This window comes from Hyla sarda, chromosome 10, assembly GCF_029499605.1.
Source record: "Hyla sarda isolate aHylSar1 chromosome 10, aHylSar1.hap1, whole genome shotgun sequence".
NCBI classification, from domain to species: Eukaryota; Metazoa; Chordata; class Amphibia; order Anura; family Hylidae; genus Hyla; species Hyla sarda.
Window position 1 is genome coordinate 135,592,185 of NC_079198.1, and position 12,612 is coordinate 135,604,796.

At 45.4% G+C, this 12,612-nt stretch overlaps 1 protein-coding gene across 2 annotated transcripts in view; it reads left to right on the forward strand.

Moving 5' to 3' along the window:
* The window catches only part of MMEL1 (membrane metalloendopeptidase like 1), a 240,207-nt gene that overhangs the window by 223,639 nt on the left and 3,956 nt on the right, over window positions 1-12,612 (forward strand). For both annotated transcript variants that reach the window (XM_056544305.1, XM_056544304.1), the window contains exons 21-22: window positions 3,016-3,111; window positions 11,169-11,245. In XM_056544305.1, the coding sequence (XP_056400280.1) occupies window positions 3,016-3,111; window positions 11,169-11,245 (173 nt within the window). The remainder of the gene's footprint in view (window positions 1-3,015; window positions 3,112-11,168; window positions 11,246-12,612) is intronic.

The window sequence follows — 12,612 nt, forward strand, 5'->3', positions numbered from 1 at the left end:
GTAGTAGTTATACACCTCCCCTCCAGCTCTATCTGTATACTGCTGCTATCTCTATGGGATCAGGATATATAGTTATTATACACCTCCCCTCCAGCTCTATCTTTATACTGCTGATATCTCTATGGGATCAGGATATATAGCAGTTATACCCCTCCAGCTCCATCTGTATACTGCTGCTGCTCTCTCAATAAGATCAAGATGTATTGTAGTTATACACCTCCCCTCCGGCTCTATCTTTATACTGCTGCTATCTCTACGGGATCAGTATATATAGTAGTTATAACCCTCCCCTTCAGCTCTATCTGTATACTGCTGCTATCTCTATGGGATCAGTATATATAGTAGATATACATCTCTCCTCCAGCTCTATCTGTATACTGCTGCTAGTTTCTCTATAGGATTAGGATATATAGTACAGTGGTCCCTCAACATATGATATTAATTGGTTCCAGGAGAACCATCATATGTTGAAACCATCATATGTCGAGTACATATGTCTATGTAAAAATGGTAATTGGTTCTGGGGGCTCGGAACCATTGTATGTTGAATACATATCTCTATGGGAAACTGCTAATTGGTTCTGGGATGACCATTGTATGTGGAGTGTATGTGGAGTGTTTAACAAACTAGGGTGCCTCCAGCTGTTGCACAACTACAACTCCCAGCATGCATGTACAGCCATTGACTGTCTGGGCATGCTGGGAGTTATAGTTTTGCAACAGCTGGAGGCACACTGATAGGAAAACATTGATGTATGAGGTGTATAGTGTGTATATGTATTGTATGTGATGTGTGACATTGTATACAGTACTGTACAGTTCTTTAAATACCTTCAGGGGAGACAGAATGTCCTCCATTACCATCCTGCCGACTACAGCTCTATAGGAAAGGAAGGGGAGGGCAGCCTGCAGCTCATTGGATGCCTGCAGCAAGATGCTGCAGGCTATTGGCTATGGCTGCACTGGGGGGCGGGGCTTACACGGAGTTCACAGTGGAAGCCTGTATGAGTTAGCAGGACAGCATGTGAGTAACAGGAGGCAGAACGGGGCACACGGGGACATTATACAACTATCTGTCAGTTACTGAAGTTGTCAGCGCTGTCAGATAGCTGTTTGTACGATGGCCCCGACACACAGCAGCATCATATGTCGAGGCTGCCTTCAACATACGATGGGCTCTGGGAGGCCATCATATGTTGAAATGATCATATGTCGGGGCCGACATAAGTCGAGGGGTCACTGTAGTTATAAACCTCACATTGAATTTCCTGCTGCAGTTTTTTTTTTCTATTGTTGTCACGATGTTCCCAAAATAGCAGCAAAAAGGTCCATTAATAATACCAGTGCGTCCCTTAACCCCTTAACGACGCAGGACGTATATTTATGTCCTGCACCGGCTCCCGCGATATGCCGCGGGGTCACGCGGTGTCCCCGCGTCATATCGGGTAGGTCCCGGCGGCTATCAACGGCAGGGACCCGCGGCTAATACAGGACATCAGCGATCGCGGTGATGCCCTGTAGTAACCCTTCAGACGCGGCGATCAAAGCTGACCGCCGCGTTTGAAGTGAAAGTATCCCGGCTGCTCAGTCAGGCTGTTCGGGACCGCCGCGGTGAAATCGCGGTGTCCCGAACAGCTAACAGGACACCGGGAGGGCCCTTACCTGCCTCCTCGGTGTCCGATTGATGAATGACTGCTCCGTTCCTGAGATCCAGGCAGGAGCAGTCAAGCGCCGATAACACTGATCACAGGCGTGTTAATACATGCCAGTGATCTGTGTAAAAGATCAGTGTGTGCAGTGTTATAGGTCCCTATGGGATAACAATGATCAGTATAAGAGATCAGTGTGTGCAGTGTTATAGGTCCCTATGGGATAACAATGATCAGTATAAGAGATCAGTGTGTGCAGTGTTATAGGTCCCTATGGGATAACAATGATCAGTATAGGAGATCAGTGTGTGCAGTGTTATAGGTCCCTATGGGATAACAATGATCAGTATAAGAGATCAGTGTGTGCAGTGTTATAGGTCCCTATGGGATAACAATGATCAGTATAAGAGATCAGTGTGTGCAGCGTTATAGGTCCCTATGGGATAACAATGATCAGTATAAGAGATCAGTGTGTGCAGTGTTATAGGTCCCTATGGGACCTATAACACTGCAAAAAAAAAGTTAAAGAATAAGTGTTAATAAAGGTCATTTAACCCCTTCCATAATAAAAGTTTGAATCACCCCCCTTTTCCCATAAAAAAAAAATAAAACAGTGTAAATAAAATAAACATGAAGACCTCAAAAAATGAGTCCTCATACCGCCCTGTACGTGGAAAAATAAAAAAGTTTTAGGAGTCAGAAGATGACATTTTTAAACGTATAAATTTTCCTGCATGTAGTTATGATTTTTTCCAGAAGTGCGACAAAATCAAACCTATATAGGTAGTGGATCATTTTAACCGTATGGACCTACAGAATAGTGATAAGGTGTAATTTTTACCGAAATATGCACTGCGTAGAAACGGAAGCCCCCAAAAGTTACAAAATGGCGTTTTTTCTTCGATTTTGTCGCACAATGATTTTTTTTCCGTTTCGCCGTGGATTTTTGGGTAAAATGACTGATATCACTGCAAAGTAGAATTGGCGACACAAAAAATAAGCCATAATATAGATTTTTAGGTGGGAAATTGAGGAGGAAAAAACGAAAATGCAAAAATGGAGAAACCCTGAGTCCTTAAGGTGTTAGTGCACCAGGGTCCAGGAGCCGCATCTGCACCCCCTATAGCTGCACCCTGGACATAAGGCTATTCCAGCAGTCTCCAAATTGTGGCCCTCCAGATGTTGCAAAACTACAACTCCCAGCATACATGGACATCTGTCCGGGCATGCCGGGAGTTGTAGTTTTGCAACATCTGGAGGGCCACAGTTTGGATACCACTGGGCCACACTAATAACATGAATATCTACAGATCCGCCAATAGATACATATAGCCCTGAATAATGATCACATCTTGTTGTCTTCCAGGCGTATCTGAAATGGGTGGAGAGACACGGCAAGGAGCCCAAGCTGCCCGGACTGGACCTGACACACAAGCAGCTTTTTTTCTTGAACTTTGCACAGGTGACTCCAGATGGTGGATTTTGTATATCTGGGTAGTGCTGTTAATACAATGTATAATATGGGTTATTGATACTTGTTACTAGGCAGTACTGTCAGTATAATAGTGAGTTATTGTCATGATTCGGCTGGCTGGAGGTGGATCCTCTGTGCCAGAGAGGGATTGGCGTGGACCGTGCTGGTGGACCGGTTCTAAGTTGCTACTGGTATTCACCAGAGCCCGCCGCAAAGCGGGATGGTCTTGCAGCGGCGGTAGCAACCAGGTCGTATCCACCAGCAACGGCTCAACCTCTCTGACTGCTGAAGATAGGCGCGGTACAAGGGAGTAGACAAGAGCAACGTCGGACGTAGCAGAAGGTCAGGGCAGGCAGCAAGGATCGTAGTCAGGGGCAACGGCAGGAGGTCTGGAACACAGGCTAGGAACACACAAGGAAACGCTTTCACTGGCACAATGGCAACAAGATCCGGCGAGGGAGTGCAGGGGAAGTGAGGTATAAATAGGGAGTGCACAGGTGAACACACTAATTAAGCCAGCTGCGCCAATCAGTGGCGCAGTGGGCCTTTAAATTGCAGAGACCCGGCGCGCGCGCGCCCTAAGGAGCGGGGCCGCGCGCGCCGGGACAAGACCGACGGAGAGCGAGTCAGGTACGGGAGCCGGGATGCGCATCGCGAGCGGGCGCCTCCCGCATCGCGAATCGCATCCCGGCTGAGAGAGGTATTGCAGCGCACCCGGTCAGCAGGAGAGAAGCGGTTAATGATGAGTGGTTTAAGGAGAGAGACATGGAAGGCATTGGGAATACGAAGAGAAGGAGGAAGAAGGAGTTTGTAAGAGACAGGGTTAATCTGGCACAAGACTTTGAAAGGACCAAGATAGCGTGGTCCCAGTTTGTAACTGGGGACACGAAAGCAGACATATTTAGCGGAGAGCCATACCTTGTCTCCGGGAGCAAAAATGGGGGGAGTTCTTCTTTTCTTATCGGCAAACTTTTTCATGCGGGATGAAGCCTGTAAAAGAGAATTTTGGGTCTCTTTCCATATGGTGGAAAGATCACGAGTCACTTCATCCACAGCGGGCAAACCAGAGGGCAAGGGAGTAGGGAGGGGGGGAAGAGGGTGACGGCCGTACACCACGAAAAATGGGGACTTAGCAGAAGATTCGGAGACTCTGAAGTTGTATGAGAATTCGGCCCATGGTAGAAGATCTGCCCAGTCATCCTGGCGGGAGGAAACAAAATGCCGTAAATAGTCACCCAGGACCTGGTTAATTCTTTCTACTTGCCCATTGGATTGGGGATGATAAGAAGAAGAGAAGTTTAATTTAATCTTGAGCTGTTTACAGAGGGCCCTCCAGAATTTAGACACGAATTGGACGCCTCTATCCGAGACGATATGCGTGGGCAATCCATGAAGGCGAAAAATGTGTACAAAAAATTGCTTTGCCAACTGAGGCGCTGAAGGAAGACCAGGAAGAGGAATAAAATGTGCCATCTTGGAAAATCGATCAACGACCACCCAAACAACTGTGTTGCCACGGGATGAGGGCAAGTCTGTAATAAAGTCCATACCAATCTGTGACCAAGGCTGTTCGGGAACGGGCAGAGGATGAAAGAGACCAGCAGGCTTCTGGCGAGGAGTCTTATCTCGGGCACAGACAGTACAGGCCCGCACAAAATCAACAACATCCGTCTCCAGAGTCGGCCACCAATAAAAACGAGAGATGAGTTGCAAGGATTTTTTGATGCCCGCATGGCCTGCGAGATGGGAGGAGTGTCCCCATTTGAGAATCCCGAGACGCTGGCGTGGAGAAAAGAAGGTCTTCCCTGGAGGAGTTTGCCTGATGGAGGCTGGAGAAGTGGAGATCAGACAGTCCGGAGGAATGATGTGTTGCGGAGAGACTTCTACTTCAGAGGCATCAGAAGAACGAGAGAGGGCATCGGCCCTAATGTTCTTGTCAGCAGGGCGAAAATGAATTTCAAAGTTAAAACGGGCAAAGAACAACGACCACCTGGCCTGGCGAGGGTTCAGTCGTTGGGCAGACTGGAGATAGGAGAGATTCTTGTGATCAGTGGAAATTTTGATCCCTCCAGCAGATGCCTCCATTCCTCAAGCGCCAATTTAATGGCCAGTAGTTCTCGATCCCCGATGGAGTAATTCCTCTCCGCTGGAGAGAAGGTCCTAGAAAAAAAACCACAAGTAACAGCATGCCCGGAAGAATTTTTTTGTAGAAGGACAGCTCCAGCTCCCACTGAGGAGGCATCTACCTCTAAAAGGAAGGGTTTAGATGGGTCAGGTCTGGAGAGCACGGGGGCAGAAGAAAAGGCAGACTTGAGATGTTTAAATGCGTCTTCCGCTTGAGGAGACCAGGACTTGGGATTGGCATTTTTCTTCGTTAAAGCCACGATAGGAGCCACAATAGTGGAAAAGTGTGGAATAAATTGTCTGTAATAATTGGCAAACCCCAAAAAACGTTGGATAGCACGGAGTCCGGAGGGGCGTGGCCAATCTAAGACGGCAGAGAGTTTATCTGGGTCCATTTGTAGTCCCTGGCCAGAGACCAAGTATTCTAGGAAAGGAAGAGATTGACATTCAAAGAGACATTTCTCCATTTTGGCATAAAGTTGATTGTCCCGAAGTCTCTGAAGAACCATGCGGACATGCTGGCGGTGTTCTTCTAAGTTGGCAGAAAAAATCCGAATATCGTCCAGATAAACCACAACACAGGAATATAAGAGATCACGAAAAATTTCATTAACAAAGTCTTGGAAGACGGCAGGGGCGTTGCACAGGCCAAAGGGCATGACCAGATACTCAAAGTGTCCATCTCTAGTGTTAAATGCAGTCTTCCATTCGTCCCCCTCCCTGATGCGGATGAGATTATAAGCCCCCCTTAAGTCCAGTTTGGTAAAGATGTGGGCACCTTGAAGGCGATCAAAGAGTTCCGAGATAAGAGGTAAGGGGTAGCGGTTTTTTACCGTGATTTTATTAAGTCCGCGGTAGTCAATGCAAGGACGTAGGGAGCCATCTTTTTTGGACACAAAAAAAAATCCAGCTCCGGCAGGAGAGGAGGATTTGCGGATAAAGCCCTTTTTTAAATTCTCCTGGATGTACTCTGACATGGCAAGAGTCTCTGGAGCAGACAGAGGATAGATTCTGCCCCGGGGTGGGGTAGTACCCGGGAGGAGGACAATAGGACAGTCATAAGGCCTGTGAGGGGGTAAAGTCTCAGCTTGCTTCTTGCAAAAGACGTCAGCATAGTCCATATAAGCCTTAGGAAGACCGGATACAGGGGGAACCACAGGGTCACGGCAGGGAGTACTGGGAACCGGTTTAAGACAGTCCTTGAGACAAGAAGTACCCCAGTTCTTGATTTCTCCTGTGGACTAATCAAGGGTTGGGGAATGGCGTTGAAGCCACGGTAATCCAAGAAGAATTTCAGAAGTGCAGTTGGAGAGGACCAAAAATTCAATTTTTTCGTGATGAGGTCCGATGCACATTAGGAGAGGTTCCGTGCGGTAACGCACGGTACAGTCCAATCTTTCATTGTTAACAGAATTGATGTAGAGGGGTCTGGCGAGACGGGTCACCGGGATGTTGAACCTGTTGATGAGGGAGGCCAAAATAAAATTTCCTGCAGATCCGGAATCCAGGAAGGCCACGGCAGAGAAGGAGAAGGTAGAGGAAGATATCCGCACAGGCACAGTAAGGCGTGGAGAAGCAGAGTTGACATCAAAAACTGTCTCACCTTTGTGCGGACTCAGCGGATGTCTTTCCAGGCGGGGAGGACGGATAGGACAATCCTTCAAGAAGTGTTCGGTACTGGCACAGTACAGGCACAGATTCTCCATGCGGCGTCGTGTCCTCTCTTGAGGTGTCAAGCGAGACCGGTCAACTTGCATAGCCTCCACGGCGGGAGGCACAGGAACGGATTGCAGAGGACCAGAGGAGAGAGGAGCCGGGGAGAGAAACCGCCTCGTGCGAACAAAGTCCATATCCTGGCGGAGCTCCTGACGCCTTTCGGAAAAACGCATGTCAATGCGGGTGGCCAGATGAATAAGTTCATGCAGGTTAGCAGGAATTTCTCGTGCCGCCAGCACATCTTTAATGTTGCTGGATAGGCCTTTTTTAAAGGTCGCGCAGAGGGCCTCATTATTCCAGGATAATTCGGAGGCAAGAGTACGGAATTGGATGGCGTACTCGCCAACAGAAGAATTACCCTGGACCAGGTTCAGCAGGGCAGTCTCAGCAGAAGAGGCTCGGGCAGGTTCCTCAAAGACACTTCGAATCTCCGTGAAGAAGGAGTGTACAGAGGCAGTGACGGGGTCATTGCGGTCCCAGAGCGGTGTGGCCCATGACAGAGCTTTCCCAGACAGAAGGCTGACTACGAAAGCCACCTTAGACCTTTCAGTAGGAAACTGGTCCGACATCATCTCCAAGTGCAGGGAACATTGTGAAAGAAAGCCACGGCAAAACTTAGAGTCCCCATCAAATTTATCCGGCAAGGATAATCGTAGGCCGGAAGCGGCCACTCGCTGCGGAGGAGGTGCAGGAGCTGGCGGAGGAGATTGTTGCAATAGCTGCTGTAGCATCACGGTCAGTTGAGACAGCTGGTGGCCTTGTTGCGCTATCTGTTGCGACTGCTGGGCGACCACCGTGGTGAGGTCGGCGACAACTGGCAGTGGGACTTCAGCGGGATCCATGGTCGGATCTACTGTCACAATTCGGCTGGCTGGAGGTGGATCCTCTGTGCCAGAGAGGGATTGGCGTGGACCGTGCTGGTGGACCGGTTCTAAGTTGCTACTGGTATTCACCAGAGCCCGCCGCAAAGCGGGATGGTCTTGCAGCGGCGGTAGCAACCAGGTCGTATCCACCAGCAACGGCTCAACCTCTCTGACTGCTGAAGATAGGCGCGGTACAAGGGAGTAGACAAGAGCAAGGTCGGATGTAGCAGAAGGTCAGGGCAGGCAGCAAGGATCGTAGTCAGGGGCAACGGCAGGAGGTCAGGAACACAGGCTAGGAACACACACGGGAACGCTTTCACTGGCACAATGGCAACAAGATCCGGCGAGGGAGTGCAGGGGAAGTGAGGTATAAATAGGCAGTGCACAGGTGAACACACTAATTAAGCCAGCTGCGCCAATCAGTGGCGCAGTGGCCCTTTAAATTGCAGAGACCCGGCGCGCGCGCGCCCTAAGGAGCGGGGCCGCACGCGCCGGGACAAGACCGACGGAGAGCGAGTCAGGTACGGGAGCCGGGATGCGCATCGCGAGCGGGCGCCTCCCGCATCGCGAATCGCATCCCGGCTGAGAGAGGTATTGCAGCGCACCCGGTCAGCAGGTCTGACCGGGGCGCTGCAAATGCGAGGATGTTGCGAGCGCTCCGGGGAGGAGCGGGGACCCGGAGCGCTCGGTGTAACAGTTATTGAGGCTTATTCCATATTACTAGGCAGTACTGTTGATATAATATGAGAAACTGATATTATTAGGCAGTATTGTTGGTATAATATGAGGTATTGATACTAATCCCATATTATTAGGCAGTACTGTTGGTAAAGTATGAGGTATTGATACTAATCCCATATTATTAGGCAGTACTGTTGGTAAAGTATGAGGTATTGATACTAATCCCATATTGCTAGGCAGTACTGTTGGTATAATATGAGGTATTGATACTAATCCCATATTGTTAGGCAGTACTGTTGGTATAATATGAGGTACTGATACTAATCCCATATTATTAGGCAGTACTGTTGGTATAATATGAGGTATTGATACTAATACCATATTATTAGGCAGCACTGTTGGTATAATATGAGGTATTAATGCTTATCCCATATTGCTAGGCAATATTGTTGGCATAGTATAAGGCAATGATATTCATTCCAATATCATTAGGCAGTACTGTTGGTAAAGTATGAGGTATTGATACTAATCCCATATTATTAGGCAGTACTGTTGGTAAAGTATGAGGTATTGATACTAATCCCATATTATTAGGCAGTACTGTTGGTATAATATGAGGTAATGATACTAATCCCATATTATTAGGCAGTACTGTTGGTATAATATGAGATACTGATACTAATCCCATATTATTAGGCAGTACTGTTGGTATAATATGAGGTATTGATACTAATCCCATATTATTAGGCAGTACTGTTGGTAAAGTATGAGGTATTGATACTAATCCCATATTATTAGGCAGTACTGTTGGTATAATATGAGGTATTGATACTAATACCATATTATTAGGCAGTACTGTTGGAATAATATGAGATACTGATACTAATCCCATATTATTAGGTAGTACTGTTGGTATAATATGAGATACTGATACTAATCCCATATTATTAGGCAGTACTGTTGGTAAAGTATGAGGCATTGATACTAATCCCATATTATTAGGCAGTACTGTTGGTATAATATGAGATACTGATACTAATCCCATATTATTAGGCAGTACTGTTGGTAAAGTATGAGGTATTGATACTAATCCCATATTATTAGGCAGTACTGTTGGTAAAGTATGAGGCATTGATACTAATCCCATATTATTAGGCAGTACTGTTGGTATAATATGAGGTACTGATACTAATCCCATATTATTAGGCAGTACTGTTGGTATAATATGAGGTATTGATACTAATCCCATATTATTAGGCAGTACTGTTGGTAAAGTATGAGGTATTGATACTAATCCCATATTATTAGGCAGTACTGTTGGTATAATATGAGGTATTGATACTAATACCATATTATTAGGCAGTACTGTTGGTATAATATGAGATACTGATACTAATCCCATATTATTAGGTAGTACTGTTGGTATAATATGAGATACTGATACTAATCCCATATTATTAGGCAGTACTGTTGGTAAAGTATGAGGCATTGACACTAATCCCATATTATTAGGTAGTACTGTTGGTATAATATGAGATACTGATACTAATCCCATATTATTAGGCAGTACTGTTGGTATAATATGAGGTATTGATACTAATACCATATTATTAGGCAGTGCTGTTGGTATAATATGAGATACTGATACTAATCCCATATTATTAGGCAGTACTGTTGTTATAATATGAGATACTGATACTAATCCCATATTATTAGGCAGTACTGTTGGTATAATATGAGGTATTGATACTGATACCATATTATTAGGCAGTACTGTTGGTATAATATGAGGTATTGATACTAATCCCATATTATTAGGCAGTACTGTTGGTATAATATGAGGTATTGATACTAATCCCATATTATTAGGCAGTACTGTTGGTATAATATGAGGTATTGATACTAATCCCATATTATTAGGCAGTACTGTTGGTATAATATGCAGTATTGATACTAATCCCATATTATTAGGCAGTACTGTTGGTATGAGGTATTGATACTAATCCCATATTATTAGGCAGTACTGTTGGTATAATATGAGGTATTGATACTAATACCATATTATTAGGCAGTACTGTTGGTATAATATGAGGTATTGATACTAATCCCATATTATTAGGCAGTACTGTTGGTATAATATGAGGTATTGACACTAATCCCATATTATTAGGCAGTACTGTTGGTATAATATGAGGTATTGATACTAATCCCATATTATTAGGCAGTACTGTTGGTATAATATGAGGTATTGACACTAATCCCATATTATTAGGCAGTACAGTTGGTATAATATGAGGTATTGATACTAATCCCATATTATTAGGCAGTACTGTTGGTATAATATGAGGTACTGATACTAATCCCATATTATTAGGCAGTACTGTTGGTATAATATGAGGTATTGATACTAATCCCATATTATTAGGCAGTACTGTTGGTATAATATGAGGTATTGACACTAATCCCATATTATTAGGCAGTACTGTTGGTATAATATGAGGTATTGATACCAATCCCATATTATTAGGCAGTACTGTTGGTATAATATGAGGTACTGATATTAATCCCATATTATTAGGCAGTACTGTTGGTATAGTAACTAGAGAAGTGGTAAATATAATAGATTGTTTGGACCTTCCATGATTTGTCTTGTATACGCAGGTTTGGTGCGGATCTTATCGCCCTGAATACGCCCGACACTCCATAAAGACAGATGTGCACAGTCCATTTAAATACAGGTGAGCGATGTATCCTGAGTCTCCTCACTATATACTGTGTAATGCGTCACAGACAGGTGTATACAGCTTCATCTTTTTTTCTCTCCTTTTTTCTCTCTCTATTTTAGCTTCTTGTGTCACTCGTCTTCTATTCTGTCTTATATTTTTGTCTTCCCAATTCAGGCAGCCATTTTCCCTTTTCTCCTCCATCTGCTTTCTTTCTTCTTCTTCATTCTGGTCGACTTTTATTTTGACAACCTTTTTTTTTACTTCTTTTCTCCCTTTCTTTTCCACCTTTATTTGCTCCTTCACTTTCTGTATTCTCCTTCTCCATTCTAAACATTCCATCTTCTTTTTTATATTTCTCTACAGTCAGACAGATTCTTTTTTCTTCTCCTCCTTTTCTTCCACTTCTTCCTCCTCATCCTCATTCTTCTCTTCTTCCTCCTCGTCCTCCTCTTTCTCTTCTTCTTCCTCCTTGTCCTCATCCTTCTCTTCTTCTTCCTCCTCCTCCTCCTCCTCCTTCTTTTCCTCTTCTTCCTCCTCGTCCTCCTCCTTCTTTTCCTCTTCTTCCTCCTCCTTCTCTTCCTCTTCTTTCTCCTCGTCCTCCTCTTTCTCTTCTTCTTCCTCTTCTTCCTCCTCGTCCTCCTCCTTCTCTTCCTCTTCTTCCTCTTCCTTCTCTTCCTCTTCTTCCTCCTCCTTCTCTTCCTCTTCTTCATCCTTGTCCTCCTCCTTCTCTTCCTCCTTGTCCCCCTCCTTCTCTTCCTCTTCTTCCTCCTCATCCAACTCCTTCTCTTTCTCTTCTTCCTCCTCATCCAACTCCTTCTCTTCCTCTTCTTCCTTCTCTTCCTCTTCTTCATCCTTGTCCTCCTCCTTCTTTTCCTCTTCTTCCTCCTCGTCCTCCTCCTTCTCTTCCTCTTCTTCCTCCTCCTTCTCTTCCTCTTCTTCATCCTTGTCCTCCTCCTTCTGTTCCTCTTCTTCCTCCTCGTCCTCCTCCTTCTCTTCCTCCTCCTCCTTCTCTTCCTCTTCTTCATCCTTGTGCTCCTCCTTCTCTTCCTCTTCTTCCTCCTTGTCCTCCTCCTTCTCTGCCTCTTCTTCTTCCTCCTTGTCCTCCTCCTTCTCTGCCTCTTCTTCCTCCTCCTTATCCTCCTCCTCTTCCTCTTCTTCCTCCTTATCCTCCTTGTCTTCCTCCTCTTCCTCCTCGTCCTCCTTCTTCTTTTCCTTCTTTTCCCTCTTCGCCTTCTTCCTCTTCTCCTCTATTTTCCTTCTTTTCCTTGGTTTCTGACATTTTGTCTACATCTTCTCCTCATCAAATTTCTTTCCCTTTTTCTTTGTTGTCTTTTATCTCATATGCGTCTCTTCTTCTACATGTTCTATTTGTATTTTTC